The 14,559-nt window shown below is 39.7% G+C and overlaps 1 protein-coding gene across 4 annotated transcripts; it reads left to right on the top strand.

Annotated features, from left to right (window-relative positions):
• Window positions 1-4,824: 4,824 nt before the first annotated feature.
• Window positions 4,825-14,552, top strand: Clec1b (C-type lectin domain family 1 member B). Of its 4 annotated transcripts, none has more exons than XM_037204089.1 (6): window positions 4,826-5,120; window positions 6,377-6,472; window positions 10,114-10,236; window positions 10,381-10,532; window positions 12,258-12,364; window positions 14,342-14,552. In XM_037204089.1, the coding sequence occupies exons 1-6, from the start codon at window positions 5,057-5,059 to the stop codon at window positions 14,484-14,486; spliced, it is 687 nt and encodes a 228-aa protein (XP_037059984.1). In that variant the 5' UTR covers window positions 4,826-5,056; the 3' UTR covers window positions 14,487-14,552. The 4 variants fall into 4 exon arrangements, with proteins under 4 accessions (XP_037059985.1, XP_037059984.1, XP_028737313.1 ...); XM_028881480.2 differs by having other exon boundaries at window positions 10,111-10,236; XM_037204090.1 differs by lacking the exon at window positions 6,377-6,472 and having other exon boundaries at window positions 4,825-5,120.
• Window positions 14,553-14,559: the final 7 nt, after the last annotated feature.

Genomic DNA, 14,559 nt, shown 5'->3' with positions numbered 1-14,559 from the left:
TGCATACAGGCAAAAGCCAGAGTTTGACATCTAGGTCTTCCTCAATAGCTCCACATGTTATTTTTTGACATAAGATCTCTAATAGTTCTGTTGGTCACTGATTGGTCAGGCTAGCTGGCCAATAAGCTCTAGGGATATGCCTGTCTCATTCCTGGTCTCTTTGCTGGTTACCTGAGGCCCACACCACAGTTTCTTTTCTTTTTTTTTCTTTTTTGGTTTCTCTGTGTGGCAGCCCAGGCTATCCTGGAACTCACTCTATAGTCCAGGCTGCCCTCGAACTCACAGATATCCGCCGGCCTCTGCCTCCCAAGTGCTGGGATTAAAGGTGTGCTCAGCTCCTGGTTTTAAAGTAGGTTCTGGGGATCAAACTCAGATCCTCCTGCCTGGGCAGCAGGCACTTCCCCACCCAGGCCCCTTCTCAGCGTGATGGTGAGACATTATCTCGCTCTCTTCTCTGCTTCCTCTGCTTGTGTACTGGTGTACTTACCACCCTCCACACACAACTTGTGTGTTCCATCGACTATTTGACCCCAGAAAACAGAACAGTGGCAGGGATATTCACAGTGATGAATAAATACAGGTTTGGAGAATGGCTGGGATAATTATCTCTGCCATGTAGGTTTCATTGTGATCTAACACTTCGTATCTCAGTACAGTCTGGCACGAAGCCCCACTTAAAACATGCTTGACCGTGAACTTTTTACTCAATCACACCATACTTACTCAACTGCCCATATCTTCATCCAGATATCCTTTGTGATTTTTGACTTTGGATTTTTATCCACACCATTTGACTGCCAATTAACATTTTACTTAGATAGAACCTATCAGGCGCGTTCCTGATAACCTGAATGGACGGTTGCAGCCCACTGTTTTCTTCAGTTTCTCTGTTAGGTAACCAGGCGCCCTGCCTCACGTGCCCCATAATTAGTGTAAATCCAGCAACCTTTCAATAAAACTCATTTCTTAAGTCCACATGTTTAAGACTTCTGAAAATGGAGGAATGAATATTAATTATGTTTTGTTTTCCACAACAGGAAATCCTGTCATTTTCCAAAGACAATCAACATTTCATGTGTGTGCACAAAGCTAAAAAGCCAAAGGTGAGCCAGCAATTTTAATGCGGAAGGCTGAGGGTTGAAGGGTAGAGATTGGAGCTGGAGTTAGTTCTCTATGGGAATGCACTGGTAAAAGGCTTTTAACTTTGCAATGAAGATACCTGACCATCAGCTACAAAAATATTCATTTATTTTCATTTGGAGACAATGTAGTAATGTCCATAGTGGCCAATACCTCCTAATTCATTGTCTTTCTCTTTTCCACAGCTCCACACTGCTGCTGTATCTTGGTCAGTCTTAGCCACAAGGTTACTCCATTACTTTCCTTTCTGATCACACTCACTCCTTGTCACCCAGATCCTGTGATGCATTACCCATTCTTTTTCCATAAACACAGGTGATGGATCTGAACAACACCAAAATTTGAAAGACATCTTAATGAGCTGAAAGAATTTAAAACCTGAGGAGATGCTACCCCTTTTTAAATGAAATGTGATCAGAGAAAATCTCCCAATTCTTTAAAAAAAAGTTTTCATGTGTACAAACATCTACTTATTCAACAAATATTGACTGAGTGATTACTGTATGTCAATCACCAGAACACATCATTCTGGGGAAAAAACAATTTAAATATGTGATCTGGAAATGTAGTTCAGTGATTATAATGTTGGGGTTGGATACCCAACACTATAAAAAAGAGAAAAGAAATTAAATGAAAAAAATATAACTATGTGTGAATAAGGGACAACCTGCTGTGAGGCAGGTTTGAGGAAGACATTTTATCAATGTCAAAAACAAAGATTATCCAGTCAAATTGCAAGTCTGTGTTCCTGAGAGCCAGTATCACATGGCCTCCATGAATGCCAAGAACTAACTTCTTGTAGATTATCATTATGGATTAGACATGTGAGAGAAAAATAAATAAACACAATTCATATAACAGTGTTTCTTAGAATGTGAAAATAGGTGAGTTGTTATTCTAAATTAGAATTTTATGTTGAAGGAATGGTTTTGTTTTGCTTTATTTTTGTTACAGTTTCTTGAATGAAGAAAAGAGGAGGTAAATATTCAAGCAGAAATAAATGTCAACAGTGTTTTGTAGTGTACTTAAGAAATATCTATACAGACTGTGAATTTTGTAAAAGAAAGAAGAAAAACTTAGTTTATCTCTTACTCGCTGAACTTCTTTCTTTTATTTTTTCCTACATATCTTAGCTTACATTCATATTGTGTGTAAGAGAATAAAATTAAGTTTAAATGCTTTGGGAGACTTTTTTGACCCTGTAGTTCTCAATATTTGTGTTGTCTGCTCCTAACACCAAATGCTACGCTTCGAGGATGGAAGGTAGAATACACATAGAGGCAGATCGATATTTAGTGAACTGTAGATCTAGAGAGAAGAAGGTTATGACTGGAGTAACCGAGGAACCAAACAGCAGTGACAAATTACGATGAGAAAGAGGAAAGAACCAATAGAAATGCCTTAACTGTGGCTACAGGAAGGGGCATCATCCTCTGCTCTGAGGCTCAGGATTACCCACCCCAGAGGTGTCTTCTGATGCTAAATGTACAGTTTCATGAAGTAGTAGACCTGTGTCGTAAAGTAAGCCTGGCCCCTGTTGGTTTATAGGAATAAATAGGACTCTTTCATAATTAATCCAGATGCCTAAGACTCAGAATATCTGGAAATTTATACAGCACAAGCTAACTACTATGTTTAATTACTTAAGGTTTACATTAATTAAAAAAAAGTGTACGATCATTCACTCTGTCCTTGGAGCTCACAGTTACACATTCAATTTAATTTACCTGATTAAATTTTTCAAATGGATACATTTCATTGTGGTGATATTGTGTTCCCCAATATATTGTGCACCCTAATAAACTTATCTGGGGTCAGAGAACAGAACAGTCACTAGATATAGAGGCTAGAAAACAGTGGCACATACACATTTAATCCTAGCATTCCGAAGGCAGAGATCTGTCTGGATCTCTGTGAGTTCAAAGCCACAATGGAAACACTCAGGCATGGTGACACACACCTTTAATCCTAGAAAGTGATGGCATGAAGCAGAAAGGTATAAAAGGTGTGAAAACCAGGAACTAGAGTCAGTTAAGCTTTTAGGCTTTTAGCAGAGGTTCAGGTGAGATTCATTCAGATGAGGACACAGAGGCTTCCAGTTTGAGGAAACAGGATTGGCTGAGAAGTTGGCAAGGTGAAGTTAGCTGTGGTCTTTTCTGTCTCTCTGATCTTTCAGCATTCACCCCAATACCTGGCTCCAGGTTTGTTTTTATTAATAAGACCTTTTAAGAGTCATGCTACATTTCATTTCTAAGAAAATGGAATGAAACTTTATTGGAAGGGGTGTCTTTAGAATTATAAGCTCTGTACATTTTTTTCTTCATTAAGCTGAAATTATTCATTCAATTGTATTATATTGTTTCAGTATATAACTAAGTAAAAACACTGAAATAAGGCAATAGGGGAAGAAAACACCCCTCAACTCAGTTTATAGTAAATATGGGTAAAGGGGAGAAGAGGTCAAAGTGATCCTATTATACTTTGCTGTAAGACTGAGTTATCTATCACCCTCTGCCAGGAAGAAAAGAATCTTCAGCTGAGGTAGAAGCTATGCAAACAGCAGCAGCCATAGCGGAATAGTTTGCTGCCTTTGTGAAATCATTTGAGGATGTAGGGAGAGACACTTCAAAAGGCAGCATCCTTTCAGTAACTTGACGAAGAATTCAGAGCGAAGAAGATAGCAAGGAGGAAAATAAATTAAACTATGTAAAAGACATCAGCGGGACCATGGGCAAGTAACACCTGCCAGCAGGTCCTGTGTGGTCCCCCTGCTGAAATCTGGAGACTGGATTCTCTTAAGAAAGCAGAGGGGCAGGGGTGTGATCACGTCTAAGACAAATGTCAAGTGCCAGGGGCTTTGAGGCAGGATGCTTTACTGGCCATGGATATGTAGTAGAATTGCCTGCTATGAAATTATGTAAGTGCTACCTTAATGGTAAAACAGGCAACAGTCTCCTCAATATTCCTGCAGTACCCACCTTGGCTAGCTCTGTGTCGTGCTCCTGTAGCTGCTGCCAGTACAAGCCAGGGTAATTCTTCAAAGCCCACATCTTTAGCGCTAAATGATGACATGCTTATAGCAATGTGACGGAAAGGACTCTAGGAAAGCAGCCCCCTCCTGCATATAGTTCTTTTGCTGAGCAAAACCGCATTTAAAATTAAAGAATGTCATTGAAATTTAGATTTTTTTTAAATCCAAGAAATTCATTTTGAAGTGAAATGTGATCTAAGGGAAATATATTGACATGAGTTCTATAATTATTTGATTTTTTTCCTCCAGTGTCTAGGAATAAGCAATCTCAGGTCCATTTTATTTGGAATCTTCAATTAAAAAAAATAAACTGACTTATATTAGATGTGAAAATTTGAGTGAATTCTAGGTCATAGTGAGAAGTGGTCCCTTTTAATGTAGGATTATAAGCATCTGATTTACCACCAGGTCTAATAAATTGCTATTATATTTGATGTCATAGTATGATATACTATATATCTACAGGCATTTTTACCCATGAGTTTTTATAAGGAATCAGTTCACTTAAGTAATATGTTTGGCGCTTTCCTATGGTTAAGATGAAGCGTGAACTTTTGCTCTTTGACAGGATACTCCCGATGGAACATCCCTTCACTTGAGTTGAAGATAAGAAAGCAGGAAATGAGCCCCGAATCTACTCTTTCACCACAAGTTATTATTATTTTTGTTTTTAGGTTCAAGTCCACGTATCTCTGAACATCCATGAAAGGGCTTCCTGGAAAACAATACAAAACAAAACAAAACCCAAGTGTCCTGATGCACATGGCTCCACATCAGCAGGAGAGGGGGGACCCTTTCTGGCAGGCACTGAAATGATAAGAGTGGACACTGGTGAGTTCTGCAAAGTCACTGAACTCAGAGCTCGCTGGTAGTTCAAGGGCAGCCATGCAGGATGAAGATGGATACATCACTTTAAACATCAAGCCCCGAAAACCAACTCTCAGCTCAGGTAAGAAAGGTCATTCAGCAATTTGGACATTAGGAGGTCACTCCCTCTCTCCCCCTCTCTCTCCGAGTAACAGGGGACTTGATTTTATTTGTGTTTTCCTGAATGATATTCATGTAAGTGGGGCCTACAGTGGCTTCTGCAGACATAGTTAGAATCCAGGCAGAAAAGGTAAGAAGAGAGGACGTTATACCAAGGCTATTAGAATGCAGTGCTGGGGCTTAGAAGTTAGTGAGACAAAGGGAAGGACACTTTGAAAACGCAAATGTCTGACAAATGTCTTCACATTTTAAATCCTATTGGTCATTCATATGATAGGAACTGGGCATGACTACTACTCACTGAATACATTGCATGATTTACTTAGAAAAAAATGAGTTTTTTTTTTTTTTTTAATTCTGGAGGGACGGGTTTTATAATCTGGACTCTTTCATTTGTCTTCTGTTTAAATTGTTATAAAATCATTGGCTCAGTATTATTCAATATGTAAACATTTCGTATGAAACATTTATGCAAAACATAAAATAAAATGTTTTTTAACCTTTTTAAAAACAACCTCAAATTTCTGAAAACCAGACGATACAATTCTCTTCTAGTCTCCTATGAAAGTAATTGTTTATATGAATAAGGATGTGGGGGGGGCTTGGCAGTTATATTTTAAAGTCTACAGAGAATAATCTATGGGGAACAGAGATGGATGGTATAAAGCAGGGCATTCTCACTAAGGATGATCACCAAGGAAATGCAGGCAAAATATCCACCAATACTGGTTTTTTTTTTTTTTTTGGTTGTTGTTGCTTTAATATGTGTGTGTGTGCACATGTGCGCAAGAGAAAAGTGCCCATGCTTGTGTGCATGTGTGTGTGTGTGTGTGTGTGTGTTTGAGTGTGTGTGTGTGTGTACATGTACCATTGTGCCCTGTGGAGATCAGAGGACAGCTTTCAGAAGTAGGTTCTTTCCTTTCACCCTGTATTTTAGGAATCAAACCCAGGTTGTCAGGCTTATGTGGTGAGTACTTTACCTGCTCAGCCATCTCATTAGCCCAAGTTTAGTTGGGTTTTGAGACAGGGTCTCATGTAGCCTAGACTGGCATTGAATTTGCTATGAAGCCAAGGCTGCCTTTGAACTCCTGATCCTTCTGCCTCTGTGACTCAATTGTAAGTTTAGTTTGCAATTCTGGTTATGATACTTAGAAAATCCTGAGAAGCCCAGGATGGCCTGGCTGTCTTCTCTTTCACATCTTCATTGTGCTCCCACAGCTGACTCTGCTTCTTCTTGGTGGCGTCTGATGGCTTTAATTCTGCTGATCTCATCCATGGGGCTGGTTGTTGGGCTCGTAGCTCTGGGCATCATGTGTAAGTATTGGCTCCTTGCCAGGCCTTTGATGTGGTGGTATTGTGTTCCCCAAAATATTGTGTACCCTAATAAATTTATCTGGGGGTCAGAGAACAGACAGCCACTAGATACAAAGGCTAGAAAATGGTGGCACTCACACCTTTAATCCTAGCATTCCAGAGATAGAAATCCCTCTGGATCTCTGTGAGTTCAAGGCCACATTGGAAATAGCCAAGCATGGTGACACGCCTTTAATCCCAGAAAGCCAGCCTTTAATCCCAGGGAGTGGTGGTGGAAAGGAGGAAGATATATAAGGCGTGAGGACGAGAAACTAGAGGCATTTTGGCTGGTTAGGCATTTGGCTGGTTAAGATTTTGGCTGGTTAAGCATTCAAGCTTTGGAGCAGCAATTCAGCTGAAAGCCATTGGGATGAGGACTCAGAAGCCTCCAGTCTGAGGAGACAAGACCAGCTGAGGATCCGGTGAGGTGAGATAGCTGTGGCTTGCTCTGTCCCTCTGATCTACCAGCATGGACCCCAATAACTTGCCTTGGGTTTGATTTTATTAATAAGAACTTTTAAGATTCCTGCTACATCTGGCGCCCAACGTTCGTGTTACGAATTCATGAAAAAGCTGTTTGCCTGTGGCCTTGTGAGCTCCAGCTCAGGCTCAAGCTACACTCAGCCGGTTGTGGTGGCACACGCTGGTAGGATTTGCTGAAGGAGACAGAGGCAGGAAGATCCCAAGTTTGAGACCAGTCTAGGAGGCTTGGGAGAAGCTTTGGCCTGGACTGAGCCACAAACAGTTGTGGGACCATGGAAGCAGTGGCTACTGCTCCACGTTGCCAGCTCCTTCTCATCATGTTGGTGACTGCGGTGATGCTGCTACCTAGGACGAAGGGTTTACTGCTGCTGGTTCAGAGAAGAATTGCCAGGACCATCGTGTTACAAGAAAACATCGGCAAAGGTCAGTTTGGAAAAGTTTGGCAAGAAAAATGGTGGGGAGAAATTGCTGTGAAGATTTCCTGTACTAGGGAAGAATGTTCATGGTTCCGAGAGACAGACATTTATCAGACTGTGATTGCTCCAAACCACAGAGGAGGCAAAAAAAAAAAAAAAAAAAAAAAAAAAAAAAAAAAAAAAATCCGCAGGAAACCATGACCATGCCTAACAGTGACTTTGAAATCTTCAAAAAGATGACAGGATCCTACAATGATGATTCCACATGGACTATGATAAAGCCATTAAGCCGATTAACACCATGGAAAAATTGACTTTGGACTACAAACTGGTCAGGACAATTTCGAGAGGACTAGTTGAGATGATCCAGCCTGACAGACTACTTGAACAAGGACTTGAAACAAGCCCTGAACTTTCCTATTATGCAGAGACTGGACAAATGATACAGGACTTGATGATTAACCCAAAAATTTTCTTTTCAAGATTCCCTAAAGATATCTTCACCCCTAGAAAGCAAAAAGAAAAAGAGAATATAGATATGAGATAGATCATCGAATCTACTCTGAGAAAAAAGATAAAGAAATAATAGGATAAATAGGTAGATCATTGAATCTACACTGAAGAAAAAGGGGAAGATATAAAAATGACAAAAGGTAGACTACTGAATGTATTATGAAAAGAAAAGAGAAAGAATATGGATATGATAAGATAAAAAGGGAGATTATGGAATCTACTTTTAAAAAGGAACTACTTGTTTTAAATAAGATAAGTAATGAAAATTTTTTGGTCTGAGTTTATCAGATGTTACTGGACTGGACATTGTTAATATATATAATGGAGTTTTTTATCTGAATCTGTCAAATGTTAATGGACTAGACATCATTAATGTAATTTTTGTCTGTATATATTGTATATACTTATTAGATAGTTTTCTTGTATTAGTTATAAGCTTTCTTTAATTTTAGACAAAAAGAGAGGAGATGTGGTGGTATTGTGTTCCCCAAAATATTGTGTACCCTAATAAATTTATCTGGGGGTCAGAGAACAGACAGCCACTAGATACAAAGGCTAGAAAATGGTGGCACTCACACCTTTAATCCTAGCATTCCAGAGATAGAAATCCCTCTGGATCTCTGTGAGTTCAAGGCCACATTGGAAATAGCCAAGCATGGTGACACGCCTTTAATCCCAGAAAGCCAGCCTTTAATCCCAGGGAGTGGTGGTGGAAAGGAGGAAGATATATAAGGCGTGAGGACGAGAAACTAGAGGCATTTTGGCTGGTTAGGCATTTGGCTGGTTAAGATTTTGGCTGGTTAAGCATTCAAGCTTTGGAGCAGCAATTCAGCTGAAAGCCATTGGGATGAGGACTCAGAAGCCTCCAGTCTGAGGAGACAAGACCAGCTGAGGATCCGGTGAGGTGAGATAGCTGTGGCTTGCTCTGTCCCTCTGATCTACCAGCATGGACCCCAATAACTTGCCTTGGGTTTGATTTTATTAATAAGAACTTTTAAGATTCCTGCTACACTTTGATCTGAGGAAAGCAATACCCAGGAGTTCCTGGCATATTATACTAAGCTTCCTAATTGTCTCATCTGTTTGTCACCTACTCCGATTGTCCTGCACGCAGCTGCGGATATAACCTTAGCAAAGGAAAACTCGGAAAAGGGGAGCTTGCCCCTCTGATTTGAATCACTATTAATTTTTCCCTTAGTTACAATTACTTTCAGAATATACTTCAGGCGTTTAAGATGCTTAGTATGGACCCAAGCTGTCTTTCTTTCTCCCCCTCTGCCTTGTTTAATCTAAGGCCCAGGCAACCCAGAACTTGGCTAGTTTCATCAATAAAGCCTTTGCCTTCCTTCGTGGAATCCTGTTTGTTCTAATCTCTATACTTAAAATATCTTCCATCCCATTTTATTTACAGACACATTGGTTTTCTGGCCATGAATATCTAATCATGAAACTTTATAAGGTCATGCCATCATTTGTGTTGCTAATTCATTTATTTTCTTGTTTTTAATATATTTTAGAAACCTTTATTCATTATATTTTATTACAAGGATATAAAAGCATTTTAAACACCATGAAAGAAAACATGTATTCTTTTTTCATGTTTTAATTAATTACTTAAACAATTTAAAACATTTTCATGAAGAACTTAAAATAAGAAACCTTGCAGCCAAACTAAGCAGACTGAAAGTCTATGCATCTCAGTGAACTTCTTTACAGTTAGGATGGCCATCTGACCATGCATTCTTAGATGGATTAATTCAGTATTATATGTAGAACAGAATACAAATGCAAGGCTTCTCTCATCTCTGTGAAGCCCGCTTAGGAAATATCACAACAGTTGTCTTAGTCACATGTTGTCTCCTCGGGACATTCTCACTGTCAGTCGATTAACACAGCTTTTTATGGAGCCCTCACTTGGTTCATGGTATTTCATTTTTCACTATTCATTGATTTTTGTGCAGCCCTCACTTGGTTCATTATATTTCATTTTTCATTTTTCATTGATTTTTGTGCAGTCCTAACTTGGTTCATTATATTTCATTTTTCACTATTCATTGATTTTTGTGTATCTGGTGAACTCTTCAACTACTTGCAGGTTTATTATAGAAATGAAAGTTCACTGAGGAATCATGCCATCATCTTTCTGACTTGAGACCCAGGGCTAATTTATCTCATCTTTACATCTAGCAGTTACACAGCAAAAGTACCTACTGGCAGAGAAGGAAAGTCTCTCAGCCACTCTGCAACAATTGGCCAAGAAAGTCTGCCAAGACTTGATTAAACAATCAGAGTTCAAGACAAAGAACACATTCGGTAAGTCTGGTTTGGACACTTTGTCTCTCCAAGCTCCATGTGTCTGTCATGGTAACAGGAGGGAGGCCCACCAGAGCAGGAACGCGGCATCTAGGGGAAGCTTCGGCCGTATTTTCACACTCCCAAACTCGGTCTCCCCTTCAGAGCACAAGTGCAGCCCCTGTGCCACAAACTGGAGATACTATGGAGACAGCTGCTATGGGTTCTTCAGACATAACCTAACATGGGAAGAGAGCAAGCAGTTTTGCGCTGAGCAGAATGCAACGCTTGTGAAGGCTGCCAGCCAGAGGACTCTGGTAAGGAGGGTTCACGTCCAGCATTTGTGAACTTTTCAAGAGAAAGCTCTCAAAGGAAGCACTGAATCTACTTTTCTTGTGTGTTTCTTAATGGCTTGCACTAGTTGCTCCTCTGAGAAATTTAGGAAGCTTGGTAACAAACATAGGGCTTTAATATTCAACCCAGTCACCTTCCAAAGTGTCACTAGAGTGTTTCAGTAAGATTGGATTGTGTATGTGCCTCCCTAGCAGCAAACGTGGACATTGGGTCAGATATCGTGGGAAGTTCCCATTACATTGATTCCAGTCTGCATGAGTTTTTGCCCCTTGCTGTAAGCCCAGGTTCATTGAGAAGTTTAAAATTAAGTTAACGAAATAAATTTACTCAGTCAAAACAGCGGAGTGTATTAGCATGTCAACTCTACTATAAAGAGATTAACTGGAGACAAGAAACATGCCATGATTCTCATCACTACAGGCCAATACCACTTGAAAATCTGTAGCATAACAAAGGAGTAATATTACATTTTGAGAAAAAAATTAAAGTTAAATATCAGTTGGATTTTTCCATCAAGCTCAACAAAGAGGCATCTTGGATGGATATGTGTCTCTTTGGATATGTTTTAAAGAAAAGATCAGTGACTGATGGATTAGTGGAGAAGTGGTGGGTGGCTCACACTTTAGGGAAGTGGACTCACAAGTATTTCCTTGTGGAGTGTTATTCTGAGTATCTCATGGCTGTCCACAAGCTCAAACCAATTTGTTGTTATTGTTGTTGCTGCTTTCCAAGAGTGAGTTCTTATCTGCTATTCTGGGATACATGAGGGCATAATGAACAGTTGGCTTCCTTTTACTCTTCTTTCCAAGAGACTCAATCTGTCAGTACTGGAACCACTTCAGGACCTGAATCTATGTACTCATTAAAAACAAAAGCCCGAACTTAAAAAAAAAAGTAGCTGGGCAGTCTTTAATTACAGCACTTGAGAGGTAGAGGCAGGCAGATCTCTGAGTTTGAGGCCAGCCTGGTCTAAAAAGTGAGTTCCAGGACAGCCAGGGATAGACAGAGAAGCTCTGTCTCAAAAAACAAACAAACAAACAAATAAACAAACAAACCCTAACAAAAAGTAAATTATAACCAGGCACAAAAAAAGTAAATCAGAGATGTGGTGGTGTATGCTTATATAGTCATAGCTAAGGCTAGGATCACACATTTAAGGCCAACCTGGCTACACAGTAAGAATATATCTAAAAATAGAAAGAAAGCATAGGAAAATACAAATTTGGAAAGGTAGATGCATATTATTTACTAATTCCTTTGAGAAAGACATCTATTTATCCATCCAACTAAAAGAAAATATTTCCATGTATTAGATAATCAATAAAATCTGAGAACTTAATTTCAGGGACTGTGAAGCTTATCAACAGCATATTGCCTTTTGCTGTGTTCACCTTCTTGAATCATATTTAGAAGTCTCCTGGGACTCAAATCTTCAATTGGTAGGAAATATAAAAGTACATTATAAACACATAAGAAGACTAGAATATTATCTGTTTAATTTCTCATGTGCTGTATAAACCTTTAATATCTTAAAACAAATTAGCAAGACTCCTAGACATGAAATATAACTCATTAGCATCAACTTAGATGCGTAATTCCAGGTGTTTGCTCGAGGCTTTGAAGCTGTGTCGCTGTCCTTGCACAGTGCTGTGGAGGCACTTACCGTTGTATGGATTTGTTTGCAACAGGAATACATCAAAACCAGGATCACTTCGGTCCGTTGGCTTGGATTATCACGCCAGAACTCTAGTAAGGACTGGATGTGGGAAGATAACTCAGTTCTTCCCAAGCATATGTAAGTCCCTAGAAGTTCAGTTGGAAGGCATTACCCAAAGCTTTGACTCACATATTTCTTGTTGAACACAAGTTGCCTGAAAGTTGAGGTGTCTCTCTACCCTACTGTGGGTTGCAGCTGCCAATCACTTGTACTCTAGTCCTAACAAGAGAGCACTGGTGGGCAATTCTACTCTCTCCTCCCTCTCAGCCCCTTATGTAAGTCATGATCCATTTTTTTATTACCAGTATCTTCCCCATTCATTTCTATGATCAATTTCTCTCTCTCTCTCTTCCTCTCTCTCTTCCTCTCTCTCTCTCTCTTCCTCTCTCTCTCTCTCTCTCTCTCTCTCTCTCTCTCTCTCTCTCTCTCTCTCTCTCTCTCTTTCCCTTCCTCCCTCTCCCGCCCCCCTCTGTAAATTGATCTGATTTTTTCATGCTTTGAGAATAAATTTATCCTTTTCATTATTTTATGGTTGGAATGATTACCATCAAGATATTTTCAGTATCTTTTTTTGTCCTATGGATCTCTACAAATCAGGTACAACTTAGATCACAAGGCAATTCTAATTTCATACAATGAGGTTCCGCCCTTCTGATGTCATTGTAGGCAAATGACCTCATTTCATTAAGAGTTGTGTTAGTCAATATGGCTCTGTCTCTCTCCTTAATTTTTAAAACTTAAAATTTAGTATGTGTGTGAGAGAGAAAGGAAGAGAGAGAGAGAGAGAGAGAGAGAGAGAGAGAGAGAGAGAGAGAGAGAGAGAGAGAGAGAATTCATATGCTACAGTGTATGTGAATGTACCACCATGTAGATCCTGGAAATCAAATATAGGTCAACAGACTTGGAAGCAAGCACCTTTCCCCACCAAGCCATGTTGCTGACTCAGTAGGGCCCTCAAACCACTAATTTCAACATCTTTTGTTTATTCTGCACAACACTGCACTCTCTCTGAGAACTTATTACCAAAGCTTATACAATTCTACCATTATTTAAATAGCTAATTAAGTCAACATGTATTTATTATTTACTTTGGATAGAATCCCAGGACACACAAATACACACAAACCTCCTGAAACCCTTTGCCTTTATCTCTCGTTGCTCACAATATTGCAGAAAAATGGTGTTCTCTGTAGTCAAATTCCTCTTTCCCTCCTAGATTTCTCAACCAACTCCTTTGTTGGTCCAGTCTATTTGAAGGCTGCTTCCTCAGTGAGATCAACTCTAAGGGTTCACACTTAATCCTGCTCCTTTCTGCACACACCTGCTCTGTTGTCTCTTTACTATTTTATATCTTCACAGCTCTCACTAATTTCTGACATTTTCCTGTCTGCTTATCTGTGGGCATCTTACCAATTTCCTCCTCACTGGAATTTGGGTTTTAAAGAAGAAGAGAGCTTGTCTTTCCTCCTCCTCCATCACTAAACCATTTGATAACGTGTTGGTGTCCATAGCTGTCTACCAAGTAGATGCAGCACATTTTCCTCGTCTCTCATTGTAAACAGAGATTCGGGGAACAGAGACAAACTTTGGGACGATAACCACGCAATGTTCTAGTGTATATCTATTACTTGGTGCTGTTAGTTCTCAGCTCTGCAGTATTTAGCCATCTCACTTCTTGTTGTGCAGCTAGCTTCTGGCTCTATAAGAACTTCCCATTTCCTCTCTCCTTGTGTAAAACCCACTCTTCTCTAAATACTGATCCAAAGTGAATTGTCGATAAAGCTTTGCTTGGCATGTCAGAGCATGATGAGCCTTCTCCTCTGGACGCCCTCTGTATTTAGCATTGACTTTCTCCCAACTTACACTCTATTAAACTGTTACTGGGCTTCTTGTGTGTACAGACTATATACTCACAAGTGAACAAAGAGTTTTTCAAAGATGAGAATGTTTCTTTACCCACCCCAGCCTAGTTTGATCAGCAAAACATGCATGTCCCTTGCTTCCTTATGTATTTATACTTTTAAAAAACACACACTCTACCCTTATCATTTGCAGGATTGATCTTTCTGGGAATACAAGAGAAAACATGAATTGTGCTTATCTCTATAATGGGAAAATCCATCCTGCTTCCTGTACGGACAGACATTTTTTAATGTGTGAGCGGAAGGCTGGCATGACAAGAGTGGACCAACTGCTTTAATGCAGAAGGATGAACAGGATGTCAGATAAGTGCTTGGTCCTGCAATAAAAGATCTGTACGAAAGAATTCCCCA

This window comes from Peromyscus leucopus, chromosome 3 (assembly GCF_004664715.2).
Source record: "Peromyscus leucopus breed LL Stock chromosome 3, UCI_PerLeu_2.1, whole genome shotgun sequence".
Taxonomy (NCBI): Eukaryota; Metazoa; Chordata; class Mammalia; order Rodentia; family Cricetidae; genus Peromyscus; species Peromyscus leucopus.
The sequence above is the reverse complement of the archived record's forward strand: the minus strand, read 5'-3'. Positions and strand labels throughout refer to the sequence as shown.

Bases quoted from the DNA above. Each gene is read 5' to 3' on its own strand.
- Clec1b (XM_028881480.2), top strand. From the start codon at position 5,057: ATGCAGGATGAAGATGGATACATCACTTTAAACATCAAGCCCCGAAAA. The intron at 6,473-10,110 runs GTAAGTATTGGC...CTTTACATCTAG, and splicing joins CGTAGCTCTGGGCATCATGT to CAGTTACACAGCAAAAGTAC. The intron at 12,365-14,341 runs GTAAGTCCCTAG...TATCATTTGCAG, and splicing joins TCAGTTCTTCCCAAGCATAT to GATTGATCTTTCTGGGAATA.